Source organism: Accipiter gentilis, chromosome 10 (genome assembly GCF_929443795.1).
Source record: "Accipiter gentilis chromosome 10, bAccGen1.1, whole genome shotgun sequence".
In the NCBI taxonomy this organism is placed as follows: Eukaryota; Metazoa; Chordata; class Aves; order Accipitriformes; family Accipitridae; genus Astur; species Astur gentilis.
In genome coordinates this window covers 40,844,061-40,863,952 of record NC_064889.1, presented here as the reverse complement: position 1 = coordinate 40,863,952, position 19,892 = coordinate 40,844,061, and the positions used below count along the sequence as shown (strand labels likewise).

General features: G+C 41.3%; 1 protein-coding gene across 13 annotated transcripts in view; it reads right to left on the bottom strand.

Moving 5' to 3' along the window:
* ASPSCR1 (ASPSCR1 tether for SLC2A4, UBX domain containing) overlaps positions 1-19,892 on the bottom strand; it is a 50,158-nt gene that overhangs the window by 9,582 nt on the left and 20,684 nt on the right. For 8 of the 13 annotated variants that reach the window (XR_007507583.1, XR_007507579.1, XM_049813442.1 and 5 more), the window contains 5 exons: positions 17,551-17,690; positions 14,981-15,062; positions 14,030-14,096; positions 13,024-13,086; positions 12,671-12,723 (listed from right to left, as the gene is read on the bottom strand). Coding sequence is in view for 8 of the 13 variants with exons in the window: in XM_049813442.1 (XP_049669399.1) it covers positions 12,671-12,723; positions 13,024-13,086; positions 14,030-14,096; positions 14,981-15,062; positions 17,551-17,690 (405 nt within the window). In the remaining 5 variants the exon portion in view is untranslated. Of the gene's footprint in view, positions 1-44; positions 997-1,115; positions 1,157-12,670; positions 12,724-13,023; positions 13,087-14,029; positions 14,097-14,980; positions 15,063-17,550; positions 17,691-19,892 lie in introns of those variants that run through there. The other 5 variants (XR_007507580.1, XR_007507582.1, XR_007507581.1 and 2 more) reach the window with 2 other exon arrangements.

Below are 19,892 nucleotides of genomic sequence, written 5' to 3'. Positions count from 1 at the left end.
GAGCCTGTCAGATTGACTGGAAGAATCATAGGCTGTTTGAAACAAATATTAAAAAAACTCCATTCAGTTATATGTGAAGAATTACTACAATATGAATGCGTCAACAGCTAGTTACTATACTCAAATATCCAGCAGTTCTCTTCCTTGCTGCTTTGATTTCCAGCCAAAGATACAATACCATTCTGACTGGGAAAATAGATGCTATTAATCTATCAAATTATAATGTTCAAATCACACTGTGCAAGGCATATTTACAATGTACAGTTAGATTATTATTTTTACTGCACCAGCACCTAGAGATCCAAATTAAAATGGTGTCCTGTTGTACAGTTATATATGTGTAACAAGCAGCAACATGCAATATAAATAAAAACGTAATAAAGTATGAGATTTCGGGTTTGGGGGTTTTTTGGTTTGCTTTTTTTTTTTTTCTACAAATGAAAAACTGAGACCTGAAGCGATTAAATAACTTATTCAGAGTCACACAGGATGGCAGTAGCAGAAATGAGAACTACGTATATGTCTCCAGAGTCCCATCCAAGGCCTTAATCACAGGACAGCTTTCTTTCGAAGGAATCAGAAAGTCACTGATGAGGCAAGAAGTGGAGGAAGCCAATGTTCTGCTTACTGTCCCACCCCCCCCTTAAGGATATCATTCCAAATATCCAACTCCTCAGATTTTAAAAAGATCTAAATAGCACAGCTTCATCAATTTACTTAGTTACAGTTGCAGAAGTTTAAATGAACGCTTTCCATTTCTGAAACCTGAAGACCAGTCAGTTACTCACAAAGCCACATTTAGTCTGAAACCATGTAGCTAAGTAACTCGAAGTTTTATTTCAGACACGCAGAGTGCAGTTTCTCAGACACCATAGTGGTGAGCGTGGTTTATGACAGCAGGGCATCCTGGCTGTAGAGTGGTATACTGGGGCTACTGCATCTTGCATTCCATGATAAAAATATCTGCACTAGAACAACATTCCCCTGTGAATCCAGCTGCGACACACAAGAGAAACATTTCTGCTTTGTTCTACTGCATGTTTTAGTAACTTGTTCTCTAGAGCACAGAAAACATTTCAGGCAGGACCCTCCCCAAATAACGTCTCAATACTTACTGCTTCACTAGGTATCTCCAGACACACACATTCAAAAAATCCTAGAACAGAGTATTGCAAAATAATATACATTATTACCATGCAGTTATTCTGTTCACTGACAGAGTGATGCTTTCAGACCAGGCAGAGACTGCTGTCTAAGGGGAACTTGCAGCTGCCAGAATGACAAGCATTCTTTCCGTTACATGATCTGAAAAGATTAGAGTGCCACAGGTCTGCTGTTAGTTTGATGTTAAAAGATGAATAAGAAAATAAGCACTTCAAAGGAACACGCGCATGGAAGGAGAAACCCAAGCTACCAACATGAAATACTGCATAGTACACACACCCCAAACACATAAACTAGCTCTTGGAAAATTCAACCGGAAAGCCGGTGGATCAAAAGCTTCTCCAGCAAGACTGCAAAGCATCGCTGAAACAGAAATAAACACTACAGACATGGTGAAAGGGGCAAACTGACTAAGTGGTTCGTGTTTATAACCTGAGAACAAAGCTGCTCAATGTGGACTGCAACTGCCAAAGAAGATGAATATTCTGCAGCCAATACAGAGGAGGTCTGATCCAGCTAGAGCTGGGGACCTTTAAAATTCATAAGGCAAAAGATAAGATTTGCAAGCACTATTTTGAGAAGGTTACTTAAGGAATCCAGGTATAAAGAGCATTCATGGAGCCCTTGAGCTGAGATCAGAAAGATCTGGCCTCTGAAACTGACAGAGGAAGAGAGAACATTTTAGGCAGAATTTCCACTCTAAACTCAGTCATACAAGGCAGGCCCTCATCCGGACTGAAGTGCCTACTCTTGCTCGAAGTCAGCATAAGAAGCAAGTACAGACAGACGGTTAACACACCTCATAAGACAAACAGGAGGTAAGACTGCTACCAAAATCCAGTCAGATGAGAAAATCCTGAACAGTAAGTAAAGGGCTAAGACTTCATATAAGAAGGTGAATGCCATCCTCTGGGCTGGATGAATTTCACTATTAATTGCAAATTTCTTTGCTAGCGACTGGAATAACCACAAGGCCTGCCACTGGAAATACTTCCGACAGACTGACTCGGATGAAGTAATTTTTTCTGAAATTGCATTTAGACTCTTGCCAAAAGCAGAGAAGGCTTCACACTGCTCAATTCGTAGTCGGCTTCACTGAACAAGCATGCCAGATGTACGGCCCAAACTGGCATTAACAAATAGGATATGGAAACAGAACCAAAGGCAAAGAAAGGAACAAACAGCTCTTCTGGATTTCTGCCCCACAGTACACGCCAGAGGAAACACTAAGTGCACTCTAAGATCTGATTAGAAGATCTAAATATTTATGTGGAAGCCTGTGGATTCTTTTAACTCCTCTGAAGACAGATGGCCCTCTGCCCTCTTTGCTGCCTTGACTTTTCCAATGGCTGGTATTCTTACTTTCTGCTAACTGTTTCCTAGTATTAACTCAGCAATCAATTATTTTTTTCCACTAACGCACCCCAGATATGCACTACACGAATGCCTGTTTCTGGGAGGAGAAAGAAGCTAAGAAGCAACTCCGAAAAGCTCAGCTAGCCTAGAAAAATACAAACAAGCGACTAGAGCTGTAAGGAACCCAAAGCCAAGTGCTACAACAGGGAAGCCTGCAGTTGATCAGTTCTGGAGAGCAGAACATTATAAAACACTTCAAGGGACATGAGGATAAGGCAGCCAGCAAAAACAGCAATAACAAAAAATCAAAGCAATGCCTTGAAGTCTTTATGGGTTCCAAAAACTCCACGTTGCTGCCAATCTGTGTGCTCACTATACTGTAAATACACACATATTTTAGGAGAATTCACTTCAGACAGTTCTTTCAGCCCAAGTATCTTGGCAAACAAGTTGACAATATTTGTCTTTTTTTCCTGGTTTTGCTTGCAGTGTAAAGGTTCTCCCTCCATTGTAAGTGATCAGATTTAGAATGTGGTTCCAATCTTATCAGCTTGAATGGAGTGAGAGGGTGGAAAGAGAGCAGAAGTGTTGATAATATGGTACTCCACCATCTGCAGGGACTCCTGTTATTGGCTTCAGCACAAACTTCAGTCATTTATAAATATTTGAATGCTCAAATGTGCTCACTTTACTGTCTCAGACACCATGCACTTTTTTCTTACAGACAGCACCAAGGCAGTCAGTCTATAGAGCACAGGATAGCCTACTACTGCTAACTCAAGACCTGGGAAAGGTAGCGCAAGTCTGTGAATCGTGTCTGACATTGGACAAGCAATCCCAACCAACCAGCTCCCAGTCATATCACAGAACAAGCAACTCTACCCTCTACCCTAGCAGAGGGTGGGCTTGTGATACCATCAGAAATCATGCAGTCTCCATGACAATAAGTTCCTAAAACATCTAGGCTGGCAGTAGTCAATGTCCAGAACACTCTGTGCTGGAGCTCAAGCAGGCTCTGCCTCCAACAGTCTCAGCAAAGACCATAAATTTCTAGAAAATCCTTCTGAAGTTCATCAAGAGAATTCCCATATCCTTGGAGGATGCTGCTAGAATTCCCTATGTACCAAGGCATTTCTCAAAGAAGAGGAGAAAACAGAAGGCAATTAAACAGCCTATGACTAAACTGAAGGGAACAAATAATTGGATGCTTCTCTGTCACAGTCCTGCTTAAAAGTAATAATAACAGTCCACTTACATTTAGACATGACAGCATCATATATTTTGAGAAGACACGAGGCAACCTAGAAAACCAACAATGGACCGTGCAGAAGCCATAAGCCAGCCTCTATTCCTTTACTCTTTGGTTTTCTTAACTATTTCTCATTTTCTGTCTCTCAAGAGTTTAAGCACCATACTTAGGGAACAAGAATCTAAGAAGTTCCTGAGAGCAAAAGGAGAATAAACTACATTAAAAAAATGGAAAAGCATATATGGAAGAGAGTAATTAGACAAAATCTCATGTCTCAAAGTTAGGATTCTAAGGCTTACACGATTTCAATTACAGCTCACAGTTATCACTGAGATACTTAGATTTCAGTGCAAACTTCCTTACAATTGCCTTTGCTTCCTCTGAAAGTCACTTCATTCCTGAATAATGAATATACACTCCAGCAGTATTCTACAAAGCACCTACGGTCTACCTCTATTTTGGTGTGTTATCTTCTGCTCAGGTAAGACGCGTATGAAAAAGTGAACAGCCTGACAACATGGATGGTAAATGTTGAAGAAATCCAGAATAGCTAGATACAACACAGTAGTACCTGTTTTGGAAGACATGTTTTGAATAGAAACATAGGTTTCTAGTCATCTAAGAAACATCCCATTAAAATCAAATGCCAGGTTATGTGCAGGCATCTTTGCAAGGGAATCACATCAGGTGCAAAGCATTCCAGGAGGCTATTGCTAACACTACTGACACACAGCACTTGGAGCAAAAGCTGTGAATTTTGGCAGTTACATGCTAAAACCAGACAAACTTAAAGAGCTGTACTACTGATAAAGACAACCTCCTCCTCAACCTTTCACACATCCTCCAAAAAAACCCAAAACTCAAAAAAGCTTGAGAAATAAGCTGTTCCATTCCTTTACCTCTGCTTTCTTTTCCCTACAATGTCTGGAAGAACCATACACTCCACAGCACTTCATTCACATTTGCATCCTATGTATCAAAACACAGCATTATTCCAGAACAAGCTCTCACACTACGGAGATGCTGGGTGCTCTAAGGTCACCTGAGCATAAAAGCTCCTCTTCCCCCAGCCTGAAAGCCACACATTTAACAAAATACCTTAACCTTATGCCTTCTATCTTTACAGAGCAGCTCAGTCTTTTCATCTCTTTCCTTTCAGATAATGGAAACAGAAAGGGAGCTCTGACTAAAGTACAAAAGGTTTCCCTTCTACACACCACACAATGTCTGAAAGGGGCAAAGCCTTCACCTAACCCACCCATACAGAGCCTAACCCGATCCAGTGCAGGACCAGGCACTGCAGCCTGCTCTGCACCCCTCAGCCCTGCAGAGTGTCGATACCAACCCACACAAACTTCTTCCCAGACTGAAGATTTCATAGTTTGGAAGGCAATACTAGAGAGCAAGTGAAAAGCAGTGAGCAAGTCCTGTCCCCAGTGCTGCCCCACCTGGCCCAATACCAGAAATATCACCTCTCTTGCTCCTGGTCTGGGCCAGTGTCATTTTTACCAAGAGCACTGAGGCTGAGGCAAAGCAGCCCAATTAGTAACAGCCGCCTATAAAAAGGGCATCCAACAATAACACAGTTGCCAGGGACAGGAAAGCCAGAGCAACTTCCGCACCCATTTCTTCCCAGAGAAGAAAGCCCCCTTCAGCCCCTGCCAAGCACTCAGATCTGCAGCAGAAGGGAAAGCCTATCCAAGCAGAAGACATTAGAGCACAGGGCCTTCACTGACTCAAGGGAAAGTTAAAGATGAAAAAGGATTTACACCGGTAATGCGGAGCAAAGCTTCACCCAGAATCAGCTGACCTAAACTGGGATGAGGCACCATCCTAGTAAGTTAGAGCACTGTGGTCTCTGACAACCAGTACGGGTAACCAGAATGGCATGACAAGTTCTCGGCAGGAACTGTTTTTTTCCTGTTTGATGCTTCATCCAAATAAAATGTTTATAAACACACAGAATCATTCCTGCCATAACAGACCATGACCTGAAAGGGCTTAAGGGCCTCAGGCAAGGGACACAGGCTACATGGCCACTGGCATGAAATACAGCTCTTTCAATCTGTAAACCCATTTTACATAATGGCCATTTTACACCCAGCTGCATCAAACAACTTCAGGGCTTTAATGCACATATTTGTGTGCCCTTCCCTCAGCACACATTCCTGGCAGCACAGAAGCCATTGCCCCAAAATCTAAAACTCTATAGACAGTGGAACCCAACCCTATCCAGGCCCACATTTCTTTCTGCTCCCTCTCTTCACCCTATTTTATCCTTCCAAGTCGCCTCAGCCCCTTGCAGCCTTCTCCCTTCTCACACCTCACCCTGAACATACAGGTATTTCTTTGCTCTTCAAACAAATCAATTCCCCTGCTGTTTCTTGCCAATCTAGCGACACATCTTCCCTTATTGCTAAACAGCTACTTTGCTTACCTCATTAGAGCAGTGTTGCTAGCCTCAAGCATTTGGGTCAAATCATGCACTCATTTCCAATGCCCTAGGGCCCTGCAGTCAAGGCTAAAGCCTCCCTGAATAATTTGAAATTTTTTTTTTTTTTTTTTTTTTTTTTTTTTTTTTTTTTTACGAAAAAAACTTGATTACAAAAATGCTCTGGCCTGCTCCTTTCACCATCAACTCATTTTTGCAAATCAGCTGTAACGAACCGGATGGGCTTTCCTAATTCTGGGGATAACCTTTTGAAAACAATAGCATTTTGAAATGTCACACTGAATGTGCATGGTGAAAAAATCTGGAAAGTTAAATACCTATAACTGCATACACATTTCCAACCATCTGAGGTTTCTGCACCACATGGGCTTTGGGGACAAGGTACGCTACAAGTATAAACTTTGCAAAGTTTATATACTGAACTGCAGGAGAAAAAATACAAAACTCAAAAGTGAGTTCTTTAAACTCACCATGAACTTTAGCAAGGTCGCCTGCAGAGAAAGTTTGCTTGGGTCCATTGGCATAACTGCAACAGCAAACTCTTGTAGGGTGTGAGCGACATATGTGAGCAAAACCTTTACTTCCATGATGTTGCAGACACACATTCCCTTCCAGCTAAAAACATACCCCTGAAAAGGTTACTTCCTTCAGCCCACCACTACCGCTCATTGCAAAATACTAACAATCACTTGGATTTGCATGTTATGAGACTCTAACCCACCTCAGTCAAGAGACCTGAGCCTACAAATGTCTATTATTTAAACTGTTTATATTTATCCAACTCATGTAGAATGAAACAGATAGTAGCCTAGGTGACAGCTGTGAGAATAACTGGGGCAGCAGTCTCTTCAGCTGACTCAGCTGTAACCAGCAGCTATGCATCCACTGCCTAAATTACTCAGATAAAGTTCCTTTAAAATGACAAACATCCACCTTAGGGTTTTCAGCAGAAACACCTCAAGAAAGAATAAAAATTAGTATGCAAAAAAAAAAGCTTCTGCAGGACACCTGGTTAGAAGGAGTTTGGAGTGCCCTTATTGTTTCACATACTTATTTTCCATTACCTATATGTGTCAAATCATCACTTGCATAGTACAGAAGAACACACCACCTCATGAACAAGGTGCTTATACTTTGCATCTTTTTTTCACAGACATGAAATGTTACACAGGATGTCAAATAGCAAGGGAAAAATCTAACAAATTCCACTGATATTATCAGCTGTTTTCTCCAGAACTCTAAGGCTCATACAGTCTGTATTTTCTTTTTATTAAAATTGGAGAATTATATACAAAATAGTTCTGTTAATGAAATCATAAAGCTTAAAAAACCCAAACCTTAAACACCTAACAGGCAGTAAAGTTACAAAGGCTTAATTATCCCAGGATATTCAAAGAAACAAGTTATATATACCAGTTTAAATCCTCTGCTATACATGAAATTTTGTGTATTGTTTCATGTGTTTTAGTCCATTAGCATTCAATCTATAGGGTAGTTGAGTCAATATAGGGATTGCTGTCGGGTCAGGTAAGTTGCCAAGGTAGCCTGGTCAGTCCACCTCCAGCAATACAAGAAGACACAAGAACAACTGTATGCAGACCAAAAGTCTATTCAGTCCAGCCAGTATCCAAAAAACACAGATGCACAGAGAAGACTATCCTTGCTCTTCACTTACATGGGATACTTTCCCCTAACACTACTAGCTAGCAACGATTTTCAGTTCAAAAGCTTCCTGAGATGGTTTCTATATATTAAGAGAGACTCTCAGTAGAGCGTCCAACTTTCTCTTGAACCAGTATATACTTTTAGTATATAGCACCCTGTGACAAGGAATTCCACACTTCAGTTTCCTGTGGTATGAACAACTACCTCCTTCCACCCATTCTAGCTCCTGCTCTCCTCACTTGATGGCACCCACTCTTGTACTGGACGGAGTAAGAAATCAATCCCTTTCAGCTTCTCCTTTATATGTTATTTCTTTGCCAGTCACATCTTTTGCAGACTGACAAGTCCTACCCTACTTAGTCATTCTTTACGCAGGAGCCATTCCAGCCTCTGATGATCCTTATTCCCCTTCTCCGCACCTTTACCAGCTCCTTTTTAAGACGAGAGACTGGATCTGCAAGCATTATTCAAGATGCAAGCAAATCCTGGTTTCAGACAATGACACAGTGGTGTTCTTTATTATCTATTTCGTTCTGAGTATTCTGGGTTTGGGGAAGGAGGTTGTTTCAGTTTTGACTACTATTCAGTAATGAGCTGATGATTTCATCACCTTAAGACTTTGCTCCAGAGTAGTAACAATCAGCCCAAGAGCTCATTGAGATGCATATGAAGTTCAAATTATTTTTCCTCACACATGCATCACTACATTTACCTACACAGAGCCAGCTGGTTAAGAAGAAAATGCCAAGTCATATGACTTAAGTAATGTGATAATAATCTCTTCATGTCATGCTACAATCCCTAAAAAATATTAAGCATGAGATTTTACTTGCTTTCCTCATTTTGCAAATTGTAATGATTCTGTATACCTAGATTATGCTTTAAAAATCCATTTTTCTTTAATTATGCCCAAATTCTCAACACAACCACTTTCTAATTACAGTTTAATTAGACTACACTGTGATTACATGGTGCATGAAAAAAATTTCTTAAATCAACTTTGGATTTGCCACCCTTTATCTTAATTGGATGTTGTTATTCTTTTGTGTTGACGCAGAAGAAGTGAGAAATGAGAAAAATCACCCCTTGAAACAGTCAATTTGCAGGAGAATTTTCAGCTTTCAAGCACCATTATCTTGAACGTCTGTCCCCTGAAGACAGGCTAAGAGACTTGGGGTTGTTCAGCCTGGAAAAGAGAAGGCTCCAGGAGACCTTATGGCAGCCTTCCAGTACCTAAAGGGGCCTACAAAAAAGCTGGAGAGGAACTTTTTACAAGGGCATGTAGTGATAGGACAAGGGCTTTAAACTGAAAGAGGGTAGATTTAGATGAGATGTAAGGAAGAAGTTCTTCACTGTGAGGGTGGTGAGGCACTGAAACAGGTTGCCCAGAGAAGTTGTGGATGCCCCATCCTGGCAGTGTTCAAGGCCAGGTTGGATGGGGCTTTGAGTGACCTGGTCTAGTGGAAGGTGTCCCTGCCCATGGCAGGGGGCTTGGAACTAGGTGATCTTCAAGGTCCCTTCCAACCCAAACCATTCTATGATTCTGCAATATGATTCTATGAACAGTCACAGTTTTGTACTAATGTCAAGGCTTTGCACCTTTGCCATGTGACACAGCAAGCAGTTCAATCTTGGGAAAGCCACTACAAATTGAAGATGCTTGACACTAAAATTGACCAGGTTCTTCACCAAGCTGTGATTTCTAAAGGAGTCTAAAAGACTGGGCTGTAAGGCACCTCGAAGTCTTTACAGAGCACTAATTTAACACAGTTTTTATGTTTCACAGAGCTGCCGCGAGGAATGAATTCCACAGTAAATGTCACAACTAGGAAACTAGGAAATTGCCACACATGTAACAAGCAGAAGTAATGGTGCCAGGTACGGAACAAAGGCTTTTACACAGCAAATTAAACAAAATTCCTGCCATAAAGTTTGTGATTCAAAGACAGGGAGACGTAATTATTTCTGTGGTGTTTCACTGAACAAGTTATGTTTCAGAAGACATCCAGAGAAACATTAGATGTATGCTGGAAAAAAACAAACAAACAAAAAGAAAAACCAGCAGCGTTGTGGGAGAGGGGGAAGTGGGCAAGGGGTAAATATAGGTAAGCAGAGGATTTTGAACTTTATTTAGAAGACAGACCAAAGCTAACAATGAAGACCAGAGATGGCATCAGAGGCTGGATGAATAAGAGGCAGATACAGGTCAGTAAAGAGGGTGCTGCATTCAAGTTTACTGAAAAGGCAGAGAAACCTCCTTTTCTGTGTGGAATGAGTATGGTATGCAAAGGATTTAGAAGCTAACCAAAAGAGTGGAAAAGAATGGTCACAGGAGATTTCAAGGTGGCAAGGACAGGCACATAAGCAGACAGGGTATTTTCCAACAGTGACCAAAAACAATGGAAGAAAGCAGCATCAGAAAAGTAAGTACCTTGAATTCAAAGAAGCAACAAAACATCCAATAGAAAATGAACTGAGAAAAGTAAAAGGTTCATTACAGAGGCAGATTGTGAGTCTTCAGCACCTAGGATGTACTTAAAACAAACAAGCAAAAAGCCCACCTTAAAGAAAAAATAAATAGTGCCAAAACTTGAAGCCCATGAGATTCTAGGGGAAAACGTGGCATACGGGGTGGGGGAAGAGTATCACTTCCTACAGAGACACTGAAAAGAAAGCAGTATATTTTGTAGGGACACAAGTCTGAAGACTGAGACAGGAAGTCAGGGAATACATCCCAGCCAAATCTTAGAAAAAAAGACAGAAAAACACCCATTTTATACAGGAGAGCTCTATTGGTGACAGCTGCAGAGACACCATGCTTTGGAATGATTAAAAAAGCTTTCCAAAAAGCACGGTAGAAAATGTATGTAAAGGAACTCTAGGTGAGGGATGTGCTCAGACATGACAGCCTAGGACCAAAAAAAAAAGAAAGAAAAAAAAGAAAAAGAGACAGAGGCTGAGAGTAGTGTGCTTGTGTCATGTCAGACCAGTCTGTACTAGTCACAGCTCTACAGCTGCTTCCTTTGCCTCAGAACTAACAAGTGCAGAACATTTTTTATTATCTGCTGTTCCTCTGAATGTTTTCCAAATATATCATTAGCAATGCAACCACAGCCAGTTTCCCCTTCGTGGGATTTCTCAGAAATCTGAAGACAAGATTTGTCCTTTGCATTTCCCATCATGGTTACCATGTGTGCCTTGAGACAAGTGTTTTGGGTGGCAGATGTGAGTGAGATGGCACAAGTCAGAGGAAGCTGGGAGAACTGCCTTCATGCCTGAACGGCAAAATGTCCTGGCTCAAAAAACACAAAGCGCTTTCCACTGCTGTTTTCATTATTAATTAAAATACACAAAATGGCTTTGAAAAGAAAAATCATTGTTCTCCCCACCCATGATGACATTATGTCTTACCGACACATACACTGTCCCATTCCTGTCAGTGGGAGAAGCACAGCCATGCACACTGCACATTTGAACAGAGGCCATGGTCAAGTAGAGAGTAGGAAGGCTGATAGAAACAGAGCGGTCCTCAGGCTGTAAAGCTGGGTGTAGGCCAAGAGCTACTGCATAGCAATTCTCGAACCACAGAACCAAACAGGGCTGTGATCCCCAAGAAGCTCAAGACTCCCTAGGAAGCTAAACCTGTCACCTGCATGGTGACAATACAAGGAACTCCATCATCAACAAAACCACTCCCAAAACTTCAAATTTCAGCAAAGAATTCTTAACAGGGTGTTAGGAAGGGGAGAGACTTCCCACTGCAAACAGAGAGGTCCACACTTTGCTTCCCTGAACATTCAATAGTCTAAAAGCAGCTGCATATGTATCTCTTCCACATGGCCTGGTCAGGAAGTTGTGGAATTTGGAAAGCTCCATTACAAACAACTTCAGAGGCATGCTAATCCCTACCTAATTCACCATGCTGCCTGAAAAGTCCCTTTCTCTATCCTTCTCCCTGCCCCACCCCTTCTGCTCCATCAGGGGTATCAAGCAAAAACTCTCACTGCAGTCTGCTTGACCCTTTACCCTGCAAGTGATCTTCAGAGCATCACTCTACAAATGTCCATGAAGTTCTGAATGACAGCCCATTTTAAACAGCATGAGTCTGGGGCAAAGTCACTGGCAAAATCACTCAATCAATCTCTTTAACACGTGTATGATTTAAACAGCCAAGAGTCTCTGACCAGAGACTTCAAGACTACCTTATCTGACATTTGCAAAAAACCTCCAGAAATCTGGATTTGAAAAAAGCTAAATTTCAGCCTTTGAGAAAAGTTACACATCGAGAGTACATATTCCTAAACGTACAAGCTGGCTTAAAGTAAATTCTCATGCAGTGATTATCAAAAAGGTCAGATTTTTGTCTAATATGGCCTGTACCTCCTGCTGGAGAAATTGAAAACAGTTACCTATCCAGTCTCACATCTCCTACTATATTAAACCAACTACAGATAGAGCAAATTCACATTAGCTCAGCTCTTGTAATAACATTTCAAGGTTAAATACAGTTCAGATTCCATAAGGCACTGAGTGTATGTATGAAACAATGCAAACCCCCCCACAACTCTGCCACAATATGCCAGTGCATATTGTTGCACGAGGTGGACCTCTTCTGGTGAAGAGCTTGTGCTCCAAAACACCTGGTTCCATTAGTCTTGGCTAAGCAGAAGCCTACAGGGATCACAACATTACATGGCTTCTTTTAAAAGTAACTAAAGCATATGGCAGGGTGAAGGAGAGCAGCAAGTCAGAAAGAATCACAGAGCATACATGTGAGTCCTTACCTCAAAGAGTGTCAAACTTTCATCGTTCAAGATGGTTCTGGGAGGTGCAATAACTGAAGTTAAAAAACAAGTTACAAAACAGGACCACCCAGCAACCAAAACAATAAATATAGCAGGTATGGGAGGGATTACTGCTCTTTAAAGGAGTGACACATTCACACTGCCCACATAGGCTTCTTATTAGGTGGAAGCATAACATGGCTAAGTGAATAGGTTCTATGAACTCTGAGGCTGTATTTAGGGAAGGAATTCCTCCCCAGGTCATACCTCATGGCATCACAAGATCCCATATGCACCACAGCCAGAAACAGGCTTTGTAAAGTAAGGCCAAATATTACCAACAGCACACTCACACAAGTAAAATGGCAAGTCTGCATCTGCAAGGTGGCTTCTTACAAAGTCTCTCAGAATGCCAACTGTGAAAAAAGGAGAGAAAGGCTTACTGAATTACATTTGTTTCTTCAGATGAGAGGAAAAAAGGCAAACCTGCAACAGCAGAATTGCCCTCTACAACGTGTGTAGATTGCCTTTTCCTCAAAAGAACACTGTTACACTGTTAAAAATATCTTGGAGAAAAACAAACAGACAAACAAAAAAAAAAAAAAAACACTTAAGACACGCTGGTCCCTTAGCAAAATCTAAGGATGCCAGTAAAGTTGTTCCTAAGAAATCCAATACCAGCCACAAGATTTGCAGAGGCCAGCCAGGTGAGACTCCGGTAACTAGTTATTAGTTCTTGTTCCATACGAAAGTATAAAAAAAAATTGTGTAGGTAACCATCACTGCCAGCTGAGAATAAGAGGATCTCTATTAACAGCAGTAAGGGCTACTTGGTGTATGGTCTGACCACCTTTTGTCAACTGAGAGGTGCAGAAAGGTTCATCCCTGTTATTCTTATTACAGTAGGTAAAGCTTTTTCTTCTTCCTGTTTTTTTGGTTTTATTTTGGATTGGGGGAGGACTGTTGTTGTTTTTCCCCAAAAACTTTTTAAGGGCTAACATAGAGGAAGTGTGTAAACTCATCTCAGTAACATACCAGTTGGACACAAACAATGGGATGTCAAGTGGGACAACTTCTTGAGCACAAATTATTTTGTCATCAAGTAGCCTAACAGTCTCCATCAAGTAGTCCTGAAAATAAACTCCCCTTAACTAAGTTAATTACCCCAGACACTTTTCTCATCCCGTTCAGGGGCCCTATAAGGACAGTGTAACTAGCTACTGCTGCTTTTTGGGAGCAGTATTACTTCACTGGACAGCAGAAAGATCTGTCCAGAGCCCCTCTCTTTTGTCATGCAACTAATCAATGATGAGAGAGGTTAGCTGCAGCTACACAGACTGAAGCGGAGATTGCTCTTACCAGTTTCACTAGGATGGAAGAACCCCTGTAGAACGTGACGGTCTGGAAAACGGACTCTCAATACCACCTAAGTTAGAGGCAAAGCACATTAGGTCAGTTGCTTATGGCTGTTCTGTAACACCTGTCCTTGGCTTAGAATTTGCAAGCAAGTTTTGGGTTTTTTTTAAATGGGTATATTTGAGATATTTACTCTACAGGGGTAGAAGAGCATACTGGCTAACAAATACTGTGCAGCTCCTTGGAAAACGTGGGCTGCCTGGCTTTCACAGGCTGTAAGAGAGCTGATCTATAGAAACAGTGTGATGTACAATGCAGCAGCACTTATTCAGAGAGTAGGAGCTCCCTGTGCTAGGTGATGCATGAAGTAGAAAGTCACCCATGGACAGGTACAGATAGTGTACCAGCCCTCTGAAGTGTCCATAGCAGCAGGAATCCTCCTGTGATAGATCTGAGGTAACTCATACCATTCCATTTCCATCATTGGTCAGAAAGCACTTAACTTGGGAACTTAATCTCTTATTTTTTTGCAATAAATCACCAAAGACAAATACTGCATTAGAATTGTACTTGCAGAGTAAGATATCTCCAATCTGTAACATCTTATCATTTAACTTGTAATAAGATACTATCAAAATGTCAGAGTCTACAGAAAAGAGGCAGTTAGGAAAGCTCAGTCATACAGACTGATGTGCGCACAACATAAGGGGTTTGAAACATCTGAAACAAAATAAAAGGAGCTATATTGCCTGCCACTCAACCACATCATTACATGACAGCTGATTTTACATGGTCCAACTGTTACAGAAGTTCCACAAACAATTAACAGGGATGGGAATTTGAAAAGTCTTCTTTTAAGTAGCTCAAGATCCTATTGATCACAACTCATTCCTAAAGCTACTCAACCCCCAAGTCTGGACTAGCCAGAGGGACTGGAAAAAGAACAAAAGCTACCTTTGGGTAACGCTCTAACTTCTCCTTCAGCTGAGCCTCCCTCAAAGATTTTGTCATCAGTGGAGCTTCTTCCAGGCGTTTCCTAAATACATGGGAAGAAGACAAGCTTTCACTTCTGTGATTTTAAGATGTATTTTTATTTTATTAAGAAAGCGAAAGGTCCAAGCAGGACTGATGAGAACTGCTCAACTGTTCCATGCATCCCTCACAGCTTTTTCCCCCCACCTCCTGTGGTTCCAACCCCAAAATCTCATGTATGGAACTATGGAGCATGAGCAACAAAACTGTATAAAATTACTTTTCTTGTACATGTTTAAAAGTAAGTTCACCACAGCAGATGCCAGAAAAGATATTAAGAGCAGCAGGGGAACATTTGCTTAGACTACTCAAGAAGAGATGGACTTACTAATCCAATAAAACAGACACTAAAGTTGCACGATTACTCCAGGAAGGGAGAAGAGGTACTGAAGCTGAAAAACAATGCTGGCACAAGAAATTAACGGGTAGTAATTAGCAACAGGGAAACAAAACAAAAATGAGAAGTTTCAGATCATTCAAGATCTGGCATTGTAGGCTGATGTTTTAAAAGGAGTAGTGGGCGCAAAACAAAACCACCACAAACTACCTGTATTTAAGATGAAACAATAAATTCAAGAAAACAATTCTGTATTCCCCTGTAAGCAAAGAAATAAGCTTAGATCAGACAGATCCCATGTTCAGCTTTAGTCCCTTTTCCTTGTTCACACTTAATTCTGAATAACTGAATTACTAAGCGAGATTTTGGTGAAACATTTGATCATGCAATTCTGCACAACTATTTGCAAGTTAATCTCTTACACCTATACAGTTTGAAGGACCTCTTTTTAAGAATCATCGAGGTATCTCAGGAACAGCTGCTGAACAAAATAACTACAGGCTTACTTCACCAATTGTACCCAGAACTGTCAGCTGGTACACCACGTTCCAAGATGCTCTGAAAGTGCCAACTCACAATCTGAAAAGCAAACATGAAACTAACCCATTCCATTCCTTCTTTGTGTACCGATTGCTGATTTGCACCAATTTTCAGCTCTTCATGAAGTCAGAATTAAATTCTAATTGCATTTAAAATATTGTATTGTATGCAGCTACTTTTTGTTAAGATTCACCAGCTGAGATCAGAAGCCAACTGGTATCAGTTTCATGTGTAACTTGCCTTTATTTTTATCCCTGGCTGTGAGGGGAAAAGGGATTACAAGCTTCAGCAAATTTGGAAATTAGGTCTTTTTTCTGAGGGGGCTGTATTCCAGTAACCCCCAACCAAATGACCCTACATTTGTACCACTAAATACTCCAGACCCACAAGCGGCAGAGCAATTTTCAGGCCAATCTGTGTACTCATGTGGATTTCAGCGGCCTGTGGGGAAAAAAATCAGCTCTAAGTAAAAAGTTCAACTCAGACTTAGTTACAGCATGAAGTAGGCTGTCCCACAGTCTCAGAGAATGCTTGTGATGTTTAAAGGAATGTTATGATCCACTTGAAACTAAATACTTTCATGAAATTAATTCCTTTATGGAACATATAGACAGGAAAATGGTGATGTGACAGGGAGGCTAGTTTATCTTAATCTGAGTTTTCAGTTCAGAACTGGAATAACAGTACAGTAAAATCATGAATATTTGACAGCAAGCTACTGGAACAGTAAGATGCATAGTTATTAGTCCAGCTTCCTATACTTCTTTCCCTTCTTTGTGTGTGTTCCAAACATTCTCACATCTTCATTTGTGGCTAAGTTTGATTTTGCTTTATTTCCATTTGGGCAATGTCTCAAAGTTGGTCTTTTCTGATGAGATCTAATAAAAGGTTAATTCTGTTACTTAAAACACAAGGTGTTTCTTACTGGCTGAAAATGCTACTAGCTACTACTGAAGTCAGTGAGACTTATTCTTATGAAGCTGGATCACTGAGCTTATACGTTTGTCCATCACAAATTACAAATTCCATGCATTTAATTCCTAATAGCTAACATGAAGTCAGATCAAAACAGGTAGCAGGAACTCACCACTACTCTGGGCCTCTAGCAATAAGAGCACATCTAATTACAAAGGTGATGGCTTCTCTTTCAGAAGAAGGGAGAAGGAAAGAAAGAAAAAGAGGTGGGGTGTTAAGTGGCTTTGAATAACCCTGAAATGCAGAACATGGGAAGGAATCTTTCTCTTAATCCTTTCTCAGTGAGAGCCCATCCCTGATTAGCTTGAGGTTCTCAGATAAACTTATCACCACACAGACATCACAGACACTTCACGATGAAATTTGCAACATCCAAATGAAACAATTATCCCATGCACAAACGCTCAATTGATTCACACAAAAGCATAGGTTCTGTCACAGAAACAGGACATAGCCCTTGAACTCAAATGGCGTAAAGGGTGGAGATTTGCAGTGCTGATCGTTAATTCATTAATTCCACATGAGTAACTTATCTACAACCCTTTACCCAGGGATCACAGCCAGCTACAGACGCATAGTGTCACTCTGCTTAACAAAAGGATATGGAGCAATCTCACTTTCCAGCAGAAAGGGAACTTGCCTCTCACTCTGCAACTGTGCCAAACGTTTCCGTACATCATCCACTGTGACTTCAAAAAACTCATCAGGAAGCTCTTCTGGGCCAGCAGAAAGTGGTTCTAGTAGGTCTAGGTGACATACAAGTGGCTCTCGTTCTACAAGCTAAAGAATAAAAATAAGTTTTCATTAGTCTTAAATGCATTACTTATGCTATAAAGTTCCTGAAAAAGTAAAAGGACAGTATTTGCAAACAGAAATACACTCATTAGTGTGGAATTCATGTCACTAAGATCAAGCTAACAATACAGAGGTTGTCAGTGTTGCCATTTTTTATAGCTGATAGAGCTTGAGGCACAATTCCTCCCAACGAGCAGCAGGAATCTATATTGTCAGATGAGTCACACCCTAGCAGTTAGCTGCTCTCCACTGTCAGTATAGGAAGCTCAGGGTAATAACCTCAGCAGTCAGATACCTAACATAAGGAGAGACGACTCCTTTCCACAGAGTGCCTGGGGAATCTCTTCACTTACAATACAATGATATTTTGCAGCTGAACCATATTTCTAGCTAGTTACAAGTACTCAGAAATTACTCCTATCCCAAAACCATAATCTACCTCTCTCTGTTTTACTCCAAACCTCTCCGTATGTAATCACTTCCCTACCGTTCTACACGCAATATACAACTTACACAGGTGCTATTCTTTGTACTACAGACTATAAACTGTCCTTTTAAGTTTATCATCTGCCATGTACTCCTGGCCCACATCGTATCTTCCGTTCTCTTCACTTCACGTTCTATTGCCACAGAACCAACAGCACTAGTTCCCAACCAGTGCTCACTCCATTTCTTCTTGCTCTAGAGAACAATCCTTTGTTTTGGTAAGGTAGTTTTTGACCTGCTGAGTTCTCTGAACTGAGCCATTGCAGGGTATCATCATATGTATTTCAAATTTTTAACCTGGCTTCTGGCGTGCAGAGAGCTCCCTTAGTGAAAATCCTTTTGTTTTGCACTTACAAAGTACTTAGCACTGAAATCAGCCTTTGTTGCAGGCAAAGCAGACAGATGCGAGAGGAACAGTTCACCGTATGCATTAGCTGCAATAAAAGTACTTAATACATTTATTGGCAACTTTCCCTACACCCCAGATGCTGAGGATAGGCCATTCAAGCAGCACACAGACCTCAGACAGCCAAGACAACCCTCTCACCTGCTCAGCAGGGCAGAGGCAGCCTGGCCGCTCTGCTCCCCCTGCCTCCAGAGCCCAGAACCGGGAGTTGGATATCATGATGGCAAACCTTTCAGCACAATTGTGTCCTGGCCTGTAACTGTGGTTGCAGTTATTGAAAAAATAACACCAAAACCCACAATCCCCCAAAATCCCAAACCAAAATCCCACCCCTACCCACCCCCAATATATCAGAGAAACAGCATTCCCTGTGTCTGAAGAGAGTGACATTATGTATCCCTCCCAATTTAGAAAAGCTTAGATACTGGCTACTTTCCCTTATGTCAAAAACAACAGCTGTGCCAGTAGGTGACTATAAACCACTACTGTAGTCAAATGCACAAGAAGCAGTTACACCTATTGGCTCTTGAACAATTCAAATGTTTTAAATCACAGAAATGTTTAAATGCACAAAGCTTGAAAACAAATGGAATAGCATACTGCAGGCTACAAGAGATGCAGGGGGGAAGCAGTCCATGACTGAAGAACCCCACGAGAACAAAAACTTTGATAGTTAATGCAACATTTCTTTACAGTCAGCTGCCAGCCTAACACAGTTCTAGGCTATATGAACAAACCTGATGCCCATTTCTTCTCCCCTCATATACTCTTTCCAATCCTAATTAATGCCCGAATGTCCTCCTTCCATCTGTTCCATGCATTCTCCCTCCCCCCAGGCACAGGCCCCTTGGGAACAGAAGGAGTCTCCCTCAATTGTCAAAAGCAACAACACAAATTACAAGGCAATGTTCACCCTGCTTGTGGGCACTAAAGGGTAATTTGAGAAATTAAAAGAGCGAGGTTGTGTGGGTGGGACCCTTGGCTACTTTTAGAAAGTTGAGCAGGGTCATCTCTAACTAGCGGGTGAAGGAGCCTGATTGCAGCTTTCCTGGGGCTGGGGGGAGGAATGCCCAGCACTGCAGGAGTGATCCTGAGCGTGCAGAGCCACCCTCTGGGAAAGGGCCTGTTGCACAACAGTCCTAACTGCTGCCTGTGGCTGGTCTGGTAAGGTCAGATCGATGTCAGCGGCCAGAGGAGAATTAATCAGGCCTCCCCAATAATGAGGTATGCTTCAATCTCCTCAAACAGGCTTAAGTTTCATTTCATTCTAAATACACACATACTGAAAATAGACT